The 13,616-nt window shown below is 30.5% G+C and overlaps 1 protein-coding gene across 1 annotated transcript; it reads left to right on the top strand.

The window, feature by feature from the left end:
* Positions 1–9,063: 9,063 nt before the first annotated feature.
* On the top strand, positions 9,064–13,221 carry LOC122601042 (UDP-D-apiose/UDP-D-xylose synthase 2). Its single transcript, XM_043773823.1, has 9 exons — positions 9,064–9,570; positions 10,030–10,122; positions 10,226–10,333; positions 11,005–11,119; positions 11,208–11,341; positions 11,434–11,535; positions 11,625–11,717; positions 11,876–12,011; positions 12,724–13,221. Exons 1-9 carry the CDS (start codon positions 9,295–9,297, stop codon positions 12,834–12,836), a joined length of 1,170 nt encoding a protein of 389 aa, XP_043629758.1. The 5' UTR covers positions 9,064–9,294; the 3' UTR covers positions 12,837–13,221.
* The last annotated feature ends 395 nt before the right edge of the window (positions 13,222–13,616 follow it).

Below are 13,616 nucleotides of genomic sequence, written 5' to 3'. Positions count from 1 at the left end.
GAGTTAATTACTGAGATGATACCTAACGTTTGCGCCATATTACTGGTTTCATATCTTTTCTTTCGAAATTACGCTGATCATACCCAACTTATATAAATCTCCACTCGGACCATACTGAAGGCTAACGCCGTCAGGTGACCGTTAAAACCTCCCCCACGTGAGGGGTAAATATGTAATATCGCGTTTCTTAATTATTGAAATGGTACCTAACGTTTGCACGATATTGCTGGTTTCATACCTAATGTTTCTTAATTACTTAAATGGTACCTAATGTTTAGTTATTAATTTTTTATTTTATTTTTTTTGTATTTTTTTTAATTTGTTTTATTTTTCTTTATAAAAATTCTACAAAACTTGTTATAATTTAATGAAAATAGTCAGAATCCACTTATAATCCACTAAAAAATAATACCAAATAGCTATTTCATAACACAAAATTAAGTTTTAAAGTTCACGAATAACCAAAAATAGCAATAAAGTATCACAAAAACAGTTTTTAAAAAATTTGCGAGGAATTTTTTTTTTTTTTGAAAAAATTCCAGAAATACCATGGAATATACCAGGAATATCAGAAATACAAGTCAGTATTTACTGCGACACGAAGCTTAAAGCAATGTTTTAAATACCAGTAAATACCGGACGATATTTCTGGTATTATCGTTGCGGTATTTCCGAAATTTCTAAAAAAGAAATTTTTATTTCTTTTTAAAATTATTTTTATGATACTTTATTGTTATTTTTGGTTATTCGTGAACTTTAAAACTTATATTTTGTTATGAAATACCTATTTGGTATTATTTTTTTTAGTGGATTATAAGTGCATTTTGACTATTTTCATTAAATTGTAACAAATTTTGGAAAATTTTTATAAAAGAAAAATAAAACAAATTAAAAAAATATATAAAAAAATTAATAACTAAACATTATGTACCATTTAAGTAATTAAGAAACATATAGGTATGAAACCAGCAATATCGTGCAAACGTTAGGTACAATTTCAGTAATTAAAAAACGCGATATTACATATTTACCCCTCACGTGCAAGTCACGTGGGGGAGGTTTTAACGGCTACCCGACGGCGTTGGCCTCCGGTATGGTCCGAGTGGGGATTTGCATACGTTGGGTATGATCAGCGTAATTTCAAAAAGAAATGTATGAAACCAGTAATATGGCGCAAACGTTATGTACCATTTCAGTAATTAACTCTTTTTAAAATGAATGTTTAATTTTGTCTTTTGATATAAGTCTTATATTACATTTTTGTAAGTCTTGTATTACTCGTATTTTTACATTTTATATTATGTTTTCTCACTTTCCCTGATTATTAAATTTCACTATAAATATTTTGCATATTTACCTACATGAGGTTTACTGTAATAAAATGAACATAAAGTTAATATAATACTTTTAACACATGTGCATTTTCAAGTATATTGTATTAGAATTTTCAATACTCGACGTAACCCAAAACATGATCTGAAAACCTACCAACCTGGTTTTTCTTAAACTGGGTCCGTTTTGGATTCTTAAATTGTGAGGTCGACCCATCATCCTTTTTTTTAATTTTAAATTAAGTTAATTATAATTAACATTGAACAGTCATTTCATTGAAAATCAAATCCAACCCATTTAATCTAGTTGACCAAAAACAACCCATTTGACTTGTCAACACGCAAACCAACTTGACCCAAAACTAACTCATTCGACTTGACAAACCATAAACCTATTTGACCAAGAAATAACCCACTTGAATCAACATTAACCATTTGACTTGTCAACCTACCAAATTATTTTTCTCCTACTAAGAGTCTAAGACCTCTTAATAGTAAAACATCTTCTTTTACTCTTACTTAAATTACTTTAATAGCATTTCAGTCCTATTAAAATTTTCAAGTTCAACTTAAACATCAGGTTTTAAAACATTAAAGTGTAACATCCCGAAAATTTAAAGTAAAGAAAGTAAACCTTTATTATAGTTTTAACATTAAAATAATTTCCTGGTATTTTATTTTTAGATGTGGGTTTAATTTAGTTAGAACTTTAGTGGATAGCGGGTATTTTACCCACCAAAAATATTATGGGACGTGGAATGTAGAAAGGATGTCCAGCCATCTTCACCTTGTGAATCATTCTCCTTTTCCTTCAAACAACTTCTTCTTCATCATTCTTCCAATTTCTTCTTCTAATCTTCTTCATTGTATAATAATTCTCATTTAAATCAAATAATTCCCCAAGAAATGATAATAATAATAATAGTCATCATCTTCTTCTTGATTCTTGAGATTAAGAGGGAGGTTAAATCCGAAAATTATAAAGGGAATTAAGAAGAAAGGTTAATTGGCTTGCATGAATTAGAAATCACCATCTATAAATGCAAATTGAGGTATTGTTCTTAATTCTTGTATTATATTTTTATTAGGGTTCTTGAGTATATAAATTGGGAAATTTGGGGATTTTCATATATATGAGTTAATTTTTATAATACAAGTTAGGGTTATTGTAATTTAATCAATTTAGGGTTTTTTTTTTTAGTAGGGTGCATGTTAGATTTTGATGAGTATTAGTGATAACAAAGTTAGACAGATTATGTCCTTGAGTTTGAAATGAGTTAAACACCCTCATGACAGAGTTTTCACTTGTTGAGTCCTAAAAAGAAAATGTACCTAAGTGTGTTAAGCAAATTTTGCCACTGGAATGAGTTAAAAATACGAAGTAGAACTCCAGTTATGAATTTTTGAATTCAGTAGCGTCATGTTGATCTTTCAGCAAAAATGATTCTGTGTCAGTTTTTAAAACGAGTAAAACTCACGTATATGGGTCAAATCTTGTGTTGGTCACTGAAAATAAAATGTGCTAAAATGTGTTAAGTAGAAGCGGCCACTGGAATGAGGTCAAAATATTGTGTAGAACTCAAGTTATGGTCATTTGAAGTCAGTAAGGTCAAAGCTGTTTAACAGCAAAAGTTTTGGTTTTTAAAACGACCAGAAGTTATCTTTGAATGACAAGTCACGTATTGGTCACTAAAGATAAAAGGTAGATATATGTGTCATGTAAATTTGGCCACTGGAATCATGTTAAAAGAGTAAGTAGAACTTGAGTTACACTTGTTTGAAGGCAGCTTGGTCAAATGATGAAAATGGTACTTTTTGTATGAAAGTGAGCTGGCCATATGAAAATGATACAAGAGATACATGTTATGTGAACTAACCCAAGATTAATATAAGAGTGTAAATGATGGGTTGGGTGTTGGAATGCTAGTGATTATGGCTAGGTGACCTTATACGTGATGAATGACCATATGTGTGTTTTTAATGTGAATTGATAGGTTGATTGCAAATACGTTGTTTTATGGTCATCTTGCAATTGTAGTCACAAATAAGGTGAGTGTATATGCATATAATCGTATTTTGGTTATTGAGGTCATAGGTGGGTAAATTCCTATGACCCATAGTTGATTGTTTGTAAGAACTAGTAGGTGGGTAAATTCCTACTAGTCATATTGTATGTAAGAGCTAGTAGGTGGGTAAATTCCTACTAGCCAAAATATCCATGGCCATGTTGAAAATGATTGTGTGAGCTAGTAGGTGGGTAAATTCCTACTAGCCAAATTGATTTTGTGAGCTAGTAGGTGGGTAAATTCCTACTAGCCAAATTGTTTATGAGAGCTAGTAGGTTGGTAAATTCCTACTAGTCAAATTGTTGATTACGACTAGTAGGTGGGTAAAGTCCTACTAGTATTATGAATGATATGGATGAGATGACTATCAATTGATAGGCTATAATTGATGCACTTTTGTATGGTAACTTGTTTATGATTATATGTGTATGCATTCACTAAGCGTTTAGCTTATTCTTTTAGTTGTTTGCCCTTTTTATAGGTTGTCCCGGATGCTGAAGAAAGTTAAGTAATGTAAAGATTGGAGTTAAAGATGCTTAATGGATATAGGTTGCTTTGGTTAAATGCGGATAATGGTATTGGTAATAGGACCCATAGTGACCCCTTCGAACTATCGGCTCATTGTACTCTTGTTATGTCTTTTTGGAAAATTATTATGATGTCTAGTGTTAGACTCGAGTTTTGGGTATTTTCAATGGGTCGTTTTGTAGTTGTAATGTATTGATTTTGTTTAAAAGTGTTTTAGAGAAACTCATAATCCGTAACAGGTTTGGATAATGATTTTACGAATGGGTCATGCCGAAATTTCCAATTTTGAAAGTCGTCTTTTGTAATGTGTCAACTTGGGTAAAATGACCCGTTTTGTGGTAAACTTGCTCTTGAACTTTTGAAACTTTTTTTTTTAAAATGTTTAGTGAAGAGATTATGTCCTATTTGTATCAGTGATTGGTAGTGGGAAGTTTGGATTTGAGTAGAAATGTTTTAAAATGTCATTAAGAAAGTTTTTAGAAGTTCAGCAAAAATGTTTAGTGTTTGTGATTAGTTTTACTAGTTGTTAATATGCGGAAATGAATTTTTGGGTCAAAATGGGTTTGTGCAGAAGTTTATGGAGCATTAGTCTGTTGTAGACTAATATGTGGAGTATTAGTCTGTTATAGACTAATATATGGAATATTAATCTGTTGTTAATATATATATATATATATATATCCTTATTTTTCTATTAAATTGAGTCGTGCATGTTACATAAAGTAAAAAGCCATTGGAGTACATACTCAAGATCATTGTAACGGTAACATATTTATATTACCTTTGAGTTGACATACATGTTTGTCAATATTTGTAATATTACAATGTCAATATATGAAAATATTCCTTTTAATTTGTGACTGTGTTTTGTCAACATGGATTATAATCCACGAGAGAAAATATCCGCGTGTTGCGACGGTAAGATGGTGGAGGTGATAGGCCGTAGAGCGTGATAGGTTATATGAGGTGATAGGTGTGATAGCCAAATGCCTTAGCCGTACGGGCCGGCTCCGCCCTCGGATTTAAAAGTTCATCAAAAGTATATCGAATGACATCTCTAATAAAAGAGTATGAAATTTTAATAACACCAATATAGTTTTTATAATTTAGCAATAATGTACGGTTTTTGAGATAAAAGATTTTGAAAGAATTAGAGAAATGAAATAATTTATGAAGGAGAGTGACAAAAATGAGTGGTTGAGATTTGATGAGATAGATAAAAACGAAAGTTGAAAGTTGTGGGGCATTGATGTATGATACATCATGTATTATCATGTACATTATTGAAATTGAAAGCTGAAAGTTGAAACCTTATTTGTTTTATAATATAACATGGAAGTATAGATATCTATACCTATACTCCCTTATAATACAAAATAGGTTTTCTATTTTTGGAATCTCTTACTCTCTTAAAACATTTATAGCATACATAATTTTTTCTACTAAATTACCTTCATTAACTCATTAAATCACATGAATTATTTTACATCAATTATATTTCTTACTCGCCTCCGTTGCCACTACAAGTCACCATTGTCGCCACCGCGATCACCGCCACGCCTCCGCTACACCGCCGCATTGCACGGGTCTAGTATAAATTAATGACTATTTTTGAGGTGATGAAGTAAAATATTAATTAATTTTGAGTCGATGTAATTCTTGTTGCAACAATTTAATCTATACTATTTAATAAAATAAATCACTTATTTTTTCTTTTAAACTTTTTACTTTTTAAAAAAACTAAAAATACTCATCTTCTTTATTCATTAATTTAAACATCTTCATCTAATATATTTATAATACCCTTAATAAAATAATTTATAATATACATCCCTTAAGATAAAAAATAAGTAATGCGCAGGCATAAGTGTAGGTTTTTTGTAAAAACCAAACCATATGCTTATGATTACTCAACGTTTGTAATGGTTTTTTTATTTATTTAATTAATTATAGATATTAAAACCATTTCTTTCGCCTCTTATCATTTAAAATTATATTCACATCAGACATAAATCTTTTAAACAATAAATTAACTGAATGTTGGAAAAACATCAATCTAATCCAAAAGGCTACGAGGTTGAGATTTCTTCGTTGCTATTAACTTTTGTGATAGATGAATATTTATGATTTATAATCATAACGGCGAGAACACTTAAAAATTACATTTTGATGCCCCATGAATCACTCCCGCTTTGATAGAATAACGGTTTTGATTTTGACGGATCAATGTGTTGTTAACACTTAAATAATGATGTATCATCATCTGTTCATGTAAATGGTAACAAAAAACGTGATTTTTTCGATTTTGACGGATCAATGTGTTGTTAAACACTTAAATAATGATAATTAATTATGCACTATGTCAGTTTTATGGACCTTTAATGCATCAAAATGTAGTTTTTAAGTGTTCTCATTTTAATTTCATTCTCATTTGATAGTCACCATATATATATATATATATATATATATAGACAATCAAATAAAAACAATTTTAAAATAAGTAAAAACACAGTATGAACACTTAATAACTACATTTTGATTTTTTAAAATAAGATCACCCGGCCCTTTTGTTGGATGAAGGCAAAATGCTTTGACACCAAAAAAATTAAAAAATAGAAACACAGTTTAGTGTTGTGTCACCTTGTCAATGTTGATCAGCATGTGGGCTTCTTTGTCTATGTGACACACTCACACGCAAATTCAAGTGCCTATTTGTGTAAATTTTGTTTGGGTTGCGTTTGTATATCTATAATCCCTTAGATTATCTTCGAGCATACGCAAAACTTATTTGTCCATGTCATATTAGTCATACTTTGATTTACTACACTAAATAACTTTAACTTTAAATAGGGTACACTCTATTACGATGGTCTATATTCTTCATATCCAAATAAGTGTTAATTTTTTTTTTTAATAACAATTTTAGGCTCAATGACATATTTATTTATATACCTAATTCTAATTTCAGAGAAAATTCATAATGAGAAAACTCATATCTCTATTTTTAAAAACATTTTGCTCACGTCTAAGATAAAATCTCACGTTCTGAGTCTATACTATATGTCAATCTATCAATTCATGATTGGTAAATGAGTGTTAAATTGAGTTACATTTTTGTTTGTTAAATTATGAGAGTTTTTGGACTATAAAATATTTGCCAAGCATGTGCACTTAATAATTGGACATGACACTCCACGTGAACCACTCTTTCTTATTCCTTCTTTATATCTTATTAAATTAATTAAGTTTTTATTTTCAAAGTTAAATTACTTAAGTATAAATACAGAAAACAAAGAATTAACACAACATTGAAGCAGGTTCATAATTTTATTTCAACTAAATTTTATGTTTTTAGACAGTTTAGTTGGGAGTTTCTCCTTCTACTAGGTATTAAGAGTGAGATAACTCTTTAGTACGGACTCAGTTAAAACAACATAAACTAGATCCCCTGTTACGAGCAAATGATCTACCTCTTAAAAAAAACATTGACACAAAGTTAATATTAATTATATAGCTTTATAATAATAACAACAAAACAGAACGTTTATTTGTAATGGTAAAAATGAAATTTAATATCTCTCATGCACTAATACTGAAACTTTCCATATTGTGGTTGATGAAGCCGAAGCCCATATATCATCAAATCTCGTTGTATGTCATTATCTATGTTTTTTATATAAAAAAACTTTTACAAATGTTGATAATTTATTCACCGCATATCATGCGGGTATTGATTATATTTGAATTAATGTTCAAAATTAATTATGTTAAAAGAAAAAAGGTAATGCTCAAAATATATAATCTCTCTATAAATGAGAGAGGATAGTTTTTATATTAGTTGACTATTATAAAAGAATGTCATGTATGATTTTTTCTTATTTGTTATATTTATATTATTTTTCTATTTTTAAGCATTCTTTTAAAAATTATTTTTTTTCTAATCATCATTAAGTCATAATAAAAAAAAATTGAAAAATTTAAAAAAATAAATTAAAACGGCTAGACAAGCTTACATGTTGGCTAACAAGTCATATTTGTATGTTATTAATTGAATAAATCTAAATCTTCTTTATATTTATATCATCATTGGTATATTATATTTATATATTAGTATTAAATATAAGATCTTCCATCTTCCATATATTATATCTACTAGCTAATTGACTCGGGTTCAACCCGGAATTTTTAATAAAAGTTTTATAAATAATGTTTATTAAAAAATAACTAAAGTTTTTTTTTAAAAAAAATATTTTATAGAATTTTAGTATGAATAATAATGAATCAAGCAATAATAATTAAACACTGTAAATTAAATACTAAATTTATGATAATTTTATGTGACTTATTGATTTATATTAGCTGTATATGGTTATATTTTTTTCCGTTAAACTTAAAAAACAATATAATATATTCAGTACTCTATTTAATGAGATATATCTTTCTTAAATTAATTATATATATATATATATATAATGTTTAACGTTAAATAAAATTATAGAAAGTAAAAAAAGAAATAACAAATATGATGTCATAATTTTCTAAAAACACTTGTAGGAAGGGACATGAGCTTGCCACACAGGAAAAAAAATTTCTAAAAACAATTCTCTTTTATTAATATAAGAGAAAAGAAGAGATGTTTATATATTATTATTATTATTACATAACGTATATCGTATATTGCTATCAGTCATAAATTAACAATTTTTTTATATTATCATAAATTATGAACAATAATTTATTATTAGTTATTGTATTTTATAGTTATGTTATTGATCAGTACCGCATAACGTGCGAGTATAATCTAGTATATTATAACTAAATTTTAATTCGTATTTTTAAACCTATCAAGTTAATCAAATGTATTGATAAATCAATTCTAAACTATTTTAGTTAACAACTTAGGACGTTATCTACTTAACCTTATATTTGTAAAGGTAATTTATTTTGAACAATAGATTTGATATAATCCACATTTCATACAAAATTAATTACATTTTTATAAATAAAAACACGGTAACCGACAGTATGCATCTCTATCATCCAGTGCCATCCTTTACACTAAAATCACCGTCATCGCCTACGCGTCGTTAGATATACGCTACTATTAATACACTTAACGACTCTCTCTCTCTCACACTCACACACACAGATTTATCAACTGGGCCCCCATCCTTTCCCACACACACCCTGTGAAAAGAAAAAAAATTGTGTAAACCGCGAACCCCGTGAAAATGTGTAAATCGTGAAATCTTACCCATTTCTGCATTTAAATACCTTCCCCCATTCTCACAAAATTCTCTCGTCCTAACCACATCGGATTCTATATCTCACAACACAAAAATCCAACAAAAAACACACACACAAATCCGATGGCGTCGGTGCTGGGGAGAGTAGATCTGGACGGAAGCGTGATAAAGCCAATGACTATATGTATGATTGGCGCCGGCGGTTTCATTGGCTCGCACTTGTGTGAGAAGCTTATGAATGAAACGCCTCACACTGTGTTAGCTGTTGATGTTTATAGTGACAAAATCAAACACTTACTTGAACCCGACTCTCTTCCTTGGGCCGGTCGCATTCAGTTTCATCGCTTGAACATCAAAAATGATTCCCGTCTTGAAGGACTCATCAAGTGCTCCGATCTGGTATATATATATAACTCTCTCTCTCTCTATATATATATATCATTCTTCAATTTCTTTGTGTTATATATATATACACACACGCAACAAATTACAAATATATATTGTATCTTTATATACACTCTACTTTGCCTTTACTGTCGGTTTAGAAGTGAAAATTAGGCTCTACTATTTAATCACGTGCTTAATTATGTAGTTATTCTGTAATTATGCAAGTAGTGTGCTATATATGACTTGTGGAAGTATAACTAGGTTTAATGATTAAATCACATATTTAAATGTGTTGATTTTTGAAGAATTTGTGACTGTTAGTTTCTTACTGCACCTGCAATAGAGTTTAAAGTGTTAATAATGATTGGTACTTGGTGAATTGCGTTATTTAGTATCGACGAATGCAGATCGTTCCGAGATCTACTTATTTGCAGTGTTGAATTGTCTAATGTATGTTTTATTTGTGTGTAGACTATAAATCTAGCGGCTATTTGCACTCCGGCTGATTACAATACTCGTCCACTTGACACGATCTACAGCAATTTTATCGATGCACTCCCTGTGGTATATAATTTTCTGTTGCATATGGTTTCATTTCTTTGGCGTCTGTATAGTTTATAATCAATTATACTTATTCTTGATGGAGAATTGTCACTTTCATATATAGGTTAAGTACTGCTCAGAGAACAACAAAAGGCTCATTCACTTCTCAACTTGTGAAGTATATGGGAAAACAATAGGCAGCTATCTTCCAAAAGACAGTCCGTTACGACAGGTAATTTCATATTTTGGGCTGAGATATATGGTTGGCAGGTGTCGTATGTTTTGTCGTAGAGTTGTTTGACTTTTTGAAGAGCTTATATGGCATGTGCGTTCAGCCGGAACTTGGTATATAAACTTCAGGCAACATATATTGTAGTATTTTGTTATTTTATTTAGAATTCAAATCCTTACCACTTCATATTTTACAATTTGATCTTTACAAAAAAGTTCATATTTGCAATACATTCAATATGACTTTTTCATCATTCAATTTATATAAGTTGATCAATGCGGCTTTTGTGTTACCTCTGCTCATAAGCATTTTCAAATGTAATGTCATGACATTAGAATGTAAGATTATTAATATAAATGGACATGATACTATGATAGTTGGATCAAGGAGTATAACTTTTGCTCGTGGCTTTGGTAGTAGTGACAGATGGTGATTTTACGCTTGATTTTGACCTACACAAAGTTGATTAAGTAATCTATATGCAGTTACTATGGGTCTATATGTGCCGATTAGATTGTAGGCTGTTTCTGTAATTGTCTTATATTTTATATTTGAGCTTTTCTAACTACAATATCATTGCCTATTTGTGACATGTTTTCCTTATACAGTCTTTTTACTCTTTTTGGTTAAGCAAATACTAGGCAGTTCATTATTTTGGTTGATGTGTACAGGATCCTGCTTATTATATTCTCAAAGAAGATACTTCCCCTTGCATATTTGGCTCAGTTGAGAAGCAGAGATGGTCATATGCATGTGCTAAACAGTTGATAGAGAGGCTAATATATGGTGAGCAAACTTATATTACACTCTGTCTATTCATAAACACTTAACTTTGGTATGCTCACTCACTTTCACTGTATTTTTCCTTTCACAGCTGAGGGTGCGGAGAATGGTCTCGAGTTCACCATAGTAAGACCTTTCAATTGGATTGGCCCAAGAATGGATTTCATTCCTGGGATTGATGGTCCCAGTGAAGGTGTTCCAAGGGTTCTTGCATGCTTCAGCAATGTTAGTTTTTAATTCCCTTGAATTACTGTCATTATATTTTCATTTTCCGGGAACATTATGTAGTAACAATGTTTTGTTATTTTTCTTCACAGAACCTTCTGAGACGAGAGCCTCTCAAGCTTGTGGATGGTGGTGAATCACAAAGAACCTTTATCTACATCAAGGATGCTATTGAAGCTGTTCTTCTGATGATTGTATGATTAGTCTTTTCTTTTTATCATATATATTTTACCGAAGTTTGTGTTTGACAAGCTTTATATATTTTCTTTGTTCTACTTCTCAGGAAAATCCAGCCAGAGCTAGTGGCCATATCTTCAACGTGGGAAACCCTAACAATGAAGTTACTGTTAGACAACTTGCTGAAATGATGACTCAGGTGAGTAATTCTCTTACCACTACTGATTCTCATGCTATCTTTTAAAATTGACTTGCTTAAGTTTTTGATGAGAAAAGAGTATCCTGGGAACAGAAGAAAATTGAATTTTTATATGGCATGCTTGATGAATTTCAACATATATCCTCTTGCTCCGGCAGGTATATTCGAAAGTAAGTGGAGAAGATTCAATAGAAACTCCCACCATTGATGTCAGCTCAAAAGAGTTTTATGGGGAAGGTTATGATGACAGTGACAAAAGAATTCCAGACATGACCATCATAAACAAACAATTAGGTTCGATTTCTTCTCATCTATGTTCTTTTCTTATATCTGTCAAAAATTAATAAATATAATAATATTATTGGGTAAAACCGTAACTCTATGGTGAGTGAGAGTCTAAGGAATTTGTTCGATGTTTAAGAATCTTCTATCTCTGTTCCTACCAAAAATAAGAGTCTGATTACAATCTATAATCAAGAAAATGGCTTTCATTTGGATCTTTTAGGAAAAATAAACCTACTTTCTTTGTTGGAGTTTTATAATGTAGAAGAAGGCTGTTAAACAATTTAATGAAGTGATATTTGCTGCATCCTGTAATGTGGTTAAGTTGAGAACCTTGAAACAGAACCGTAGAATGCCCCAAATTTGAACTAGCTCTGCACTTGGCATCGCTGGTGGTTTTTATATGTCATTAACAGATTGAATTTGTATGGGTTTTTATTTATCATTTATTCTTTGCAATAAATTAGTACTCAAGTTTTTTTTTTATCTTGTAGAGAATTCCCACAACTTGTAAATCAGAACAAGCATAATTGATAGAAAAATATTCTAGGATTTTATTTGTGTAGCTATTAACTTGGTGTTTCTCCTTCTTTATTCTCTAAACATAATTTCTTCTATGTACTAATCATATATATTTTTTAAACCATATCCGCCCAACTTCGATAAAAGTATTATTATATGGGTGTGGTAGATCTGATGGCAAGTTATTTTGCATGAATGCCAGGTTGGAATCCGAAGACATCACTTTGGGACTTGCTGGAATCCACACTTACATATCAACACAGGACATATGCTGAAGCCATCAAGCAAGCTATTGCAAAACCAGCTGCAAACTAAAAGCACAAAGACTAAAGGATTCTGGTTCTGTCATGTAGTTCCTGCATAGTGTGAGCTTCAGCTGTCGTTTTGGTTCTTTTTCAAAGTTTATCTTTCTTATATGTCTTTTCATGTCAACTGTGTAGTTCCACGGTTGCCAAGAAATCTGTACCTCTAATGTGTTAGTAAAGTCCAATGAACTCTGCCTGTATTTTACTGTGTATGACCAGAGTATTGGTATAATACCAACTTTTCCTTGGCTTGTGTGAAGGAGTGCTCTGTTTTGCTCGCCATAGTTTCATCTCCCTCTTCCTGCAATGGTTGGGGTCTCTTGTATTCTTTTTAGATTTAAATTATTATTTTATTTGTGCTATAATTTATTATTTATTTGATCTTATTCTTCTAATTATCTGTTGACCTGGATATTTAAAGTTATTTTGCCTTTGGACAAAAATTTCGACTTTCGATGGGTTGAATGTGTAAATGTATGGTGTTACTGTGATCTTAGATTATCTCTAGTGTTTATTTCATAGATGCTATAGGACATTTCATTTTTCTTCCAACTCCTACAGGTTATCGACTTATTCTCATTAACTGGTCTTTTGCTGTTTTGCATCACCTTGATATACTATTATATTATCCTGCTAAAATTTCACCATTGCAACCAATTTGCATATTTTTTTCAAGACCATTTATGTCAAAGCGACAGCATATCCATCTTGGTTGATACCGTGAAATATGCTTTTTCATCTGATTTATACGAGGTTACTGAATACCATTTCCTTTAAGCTGCATTAATGC

Source organism: Erigeron canadensis, chromosome 1 (genome assembly GCF_010389155.1).
Source record: "Erigeron canadensis isolate Cc75 chromosome 1, C_canadensis_v1, whole genome shotgun sequence".
Lineage (NCBI taxonomy): Eukaryota > Viridiplantae > Streptophyta > Magnoliopsida > Asterales > Asteraceae > Erigeron > Erigeron canadensis.
This window is presented reverse-complemented; position numbering and strand designations above follow the sequence as displayed.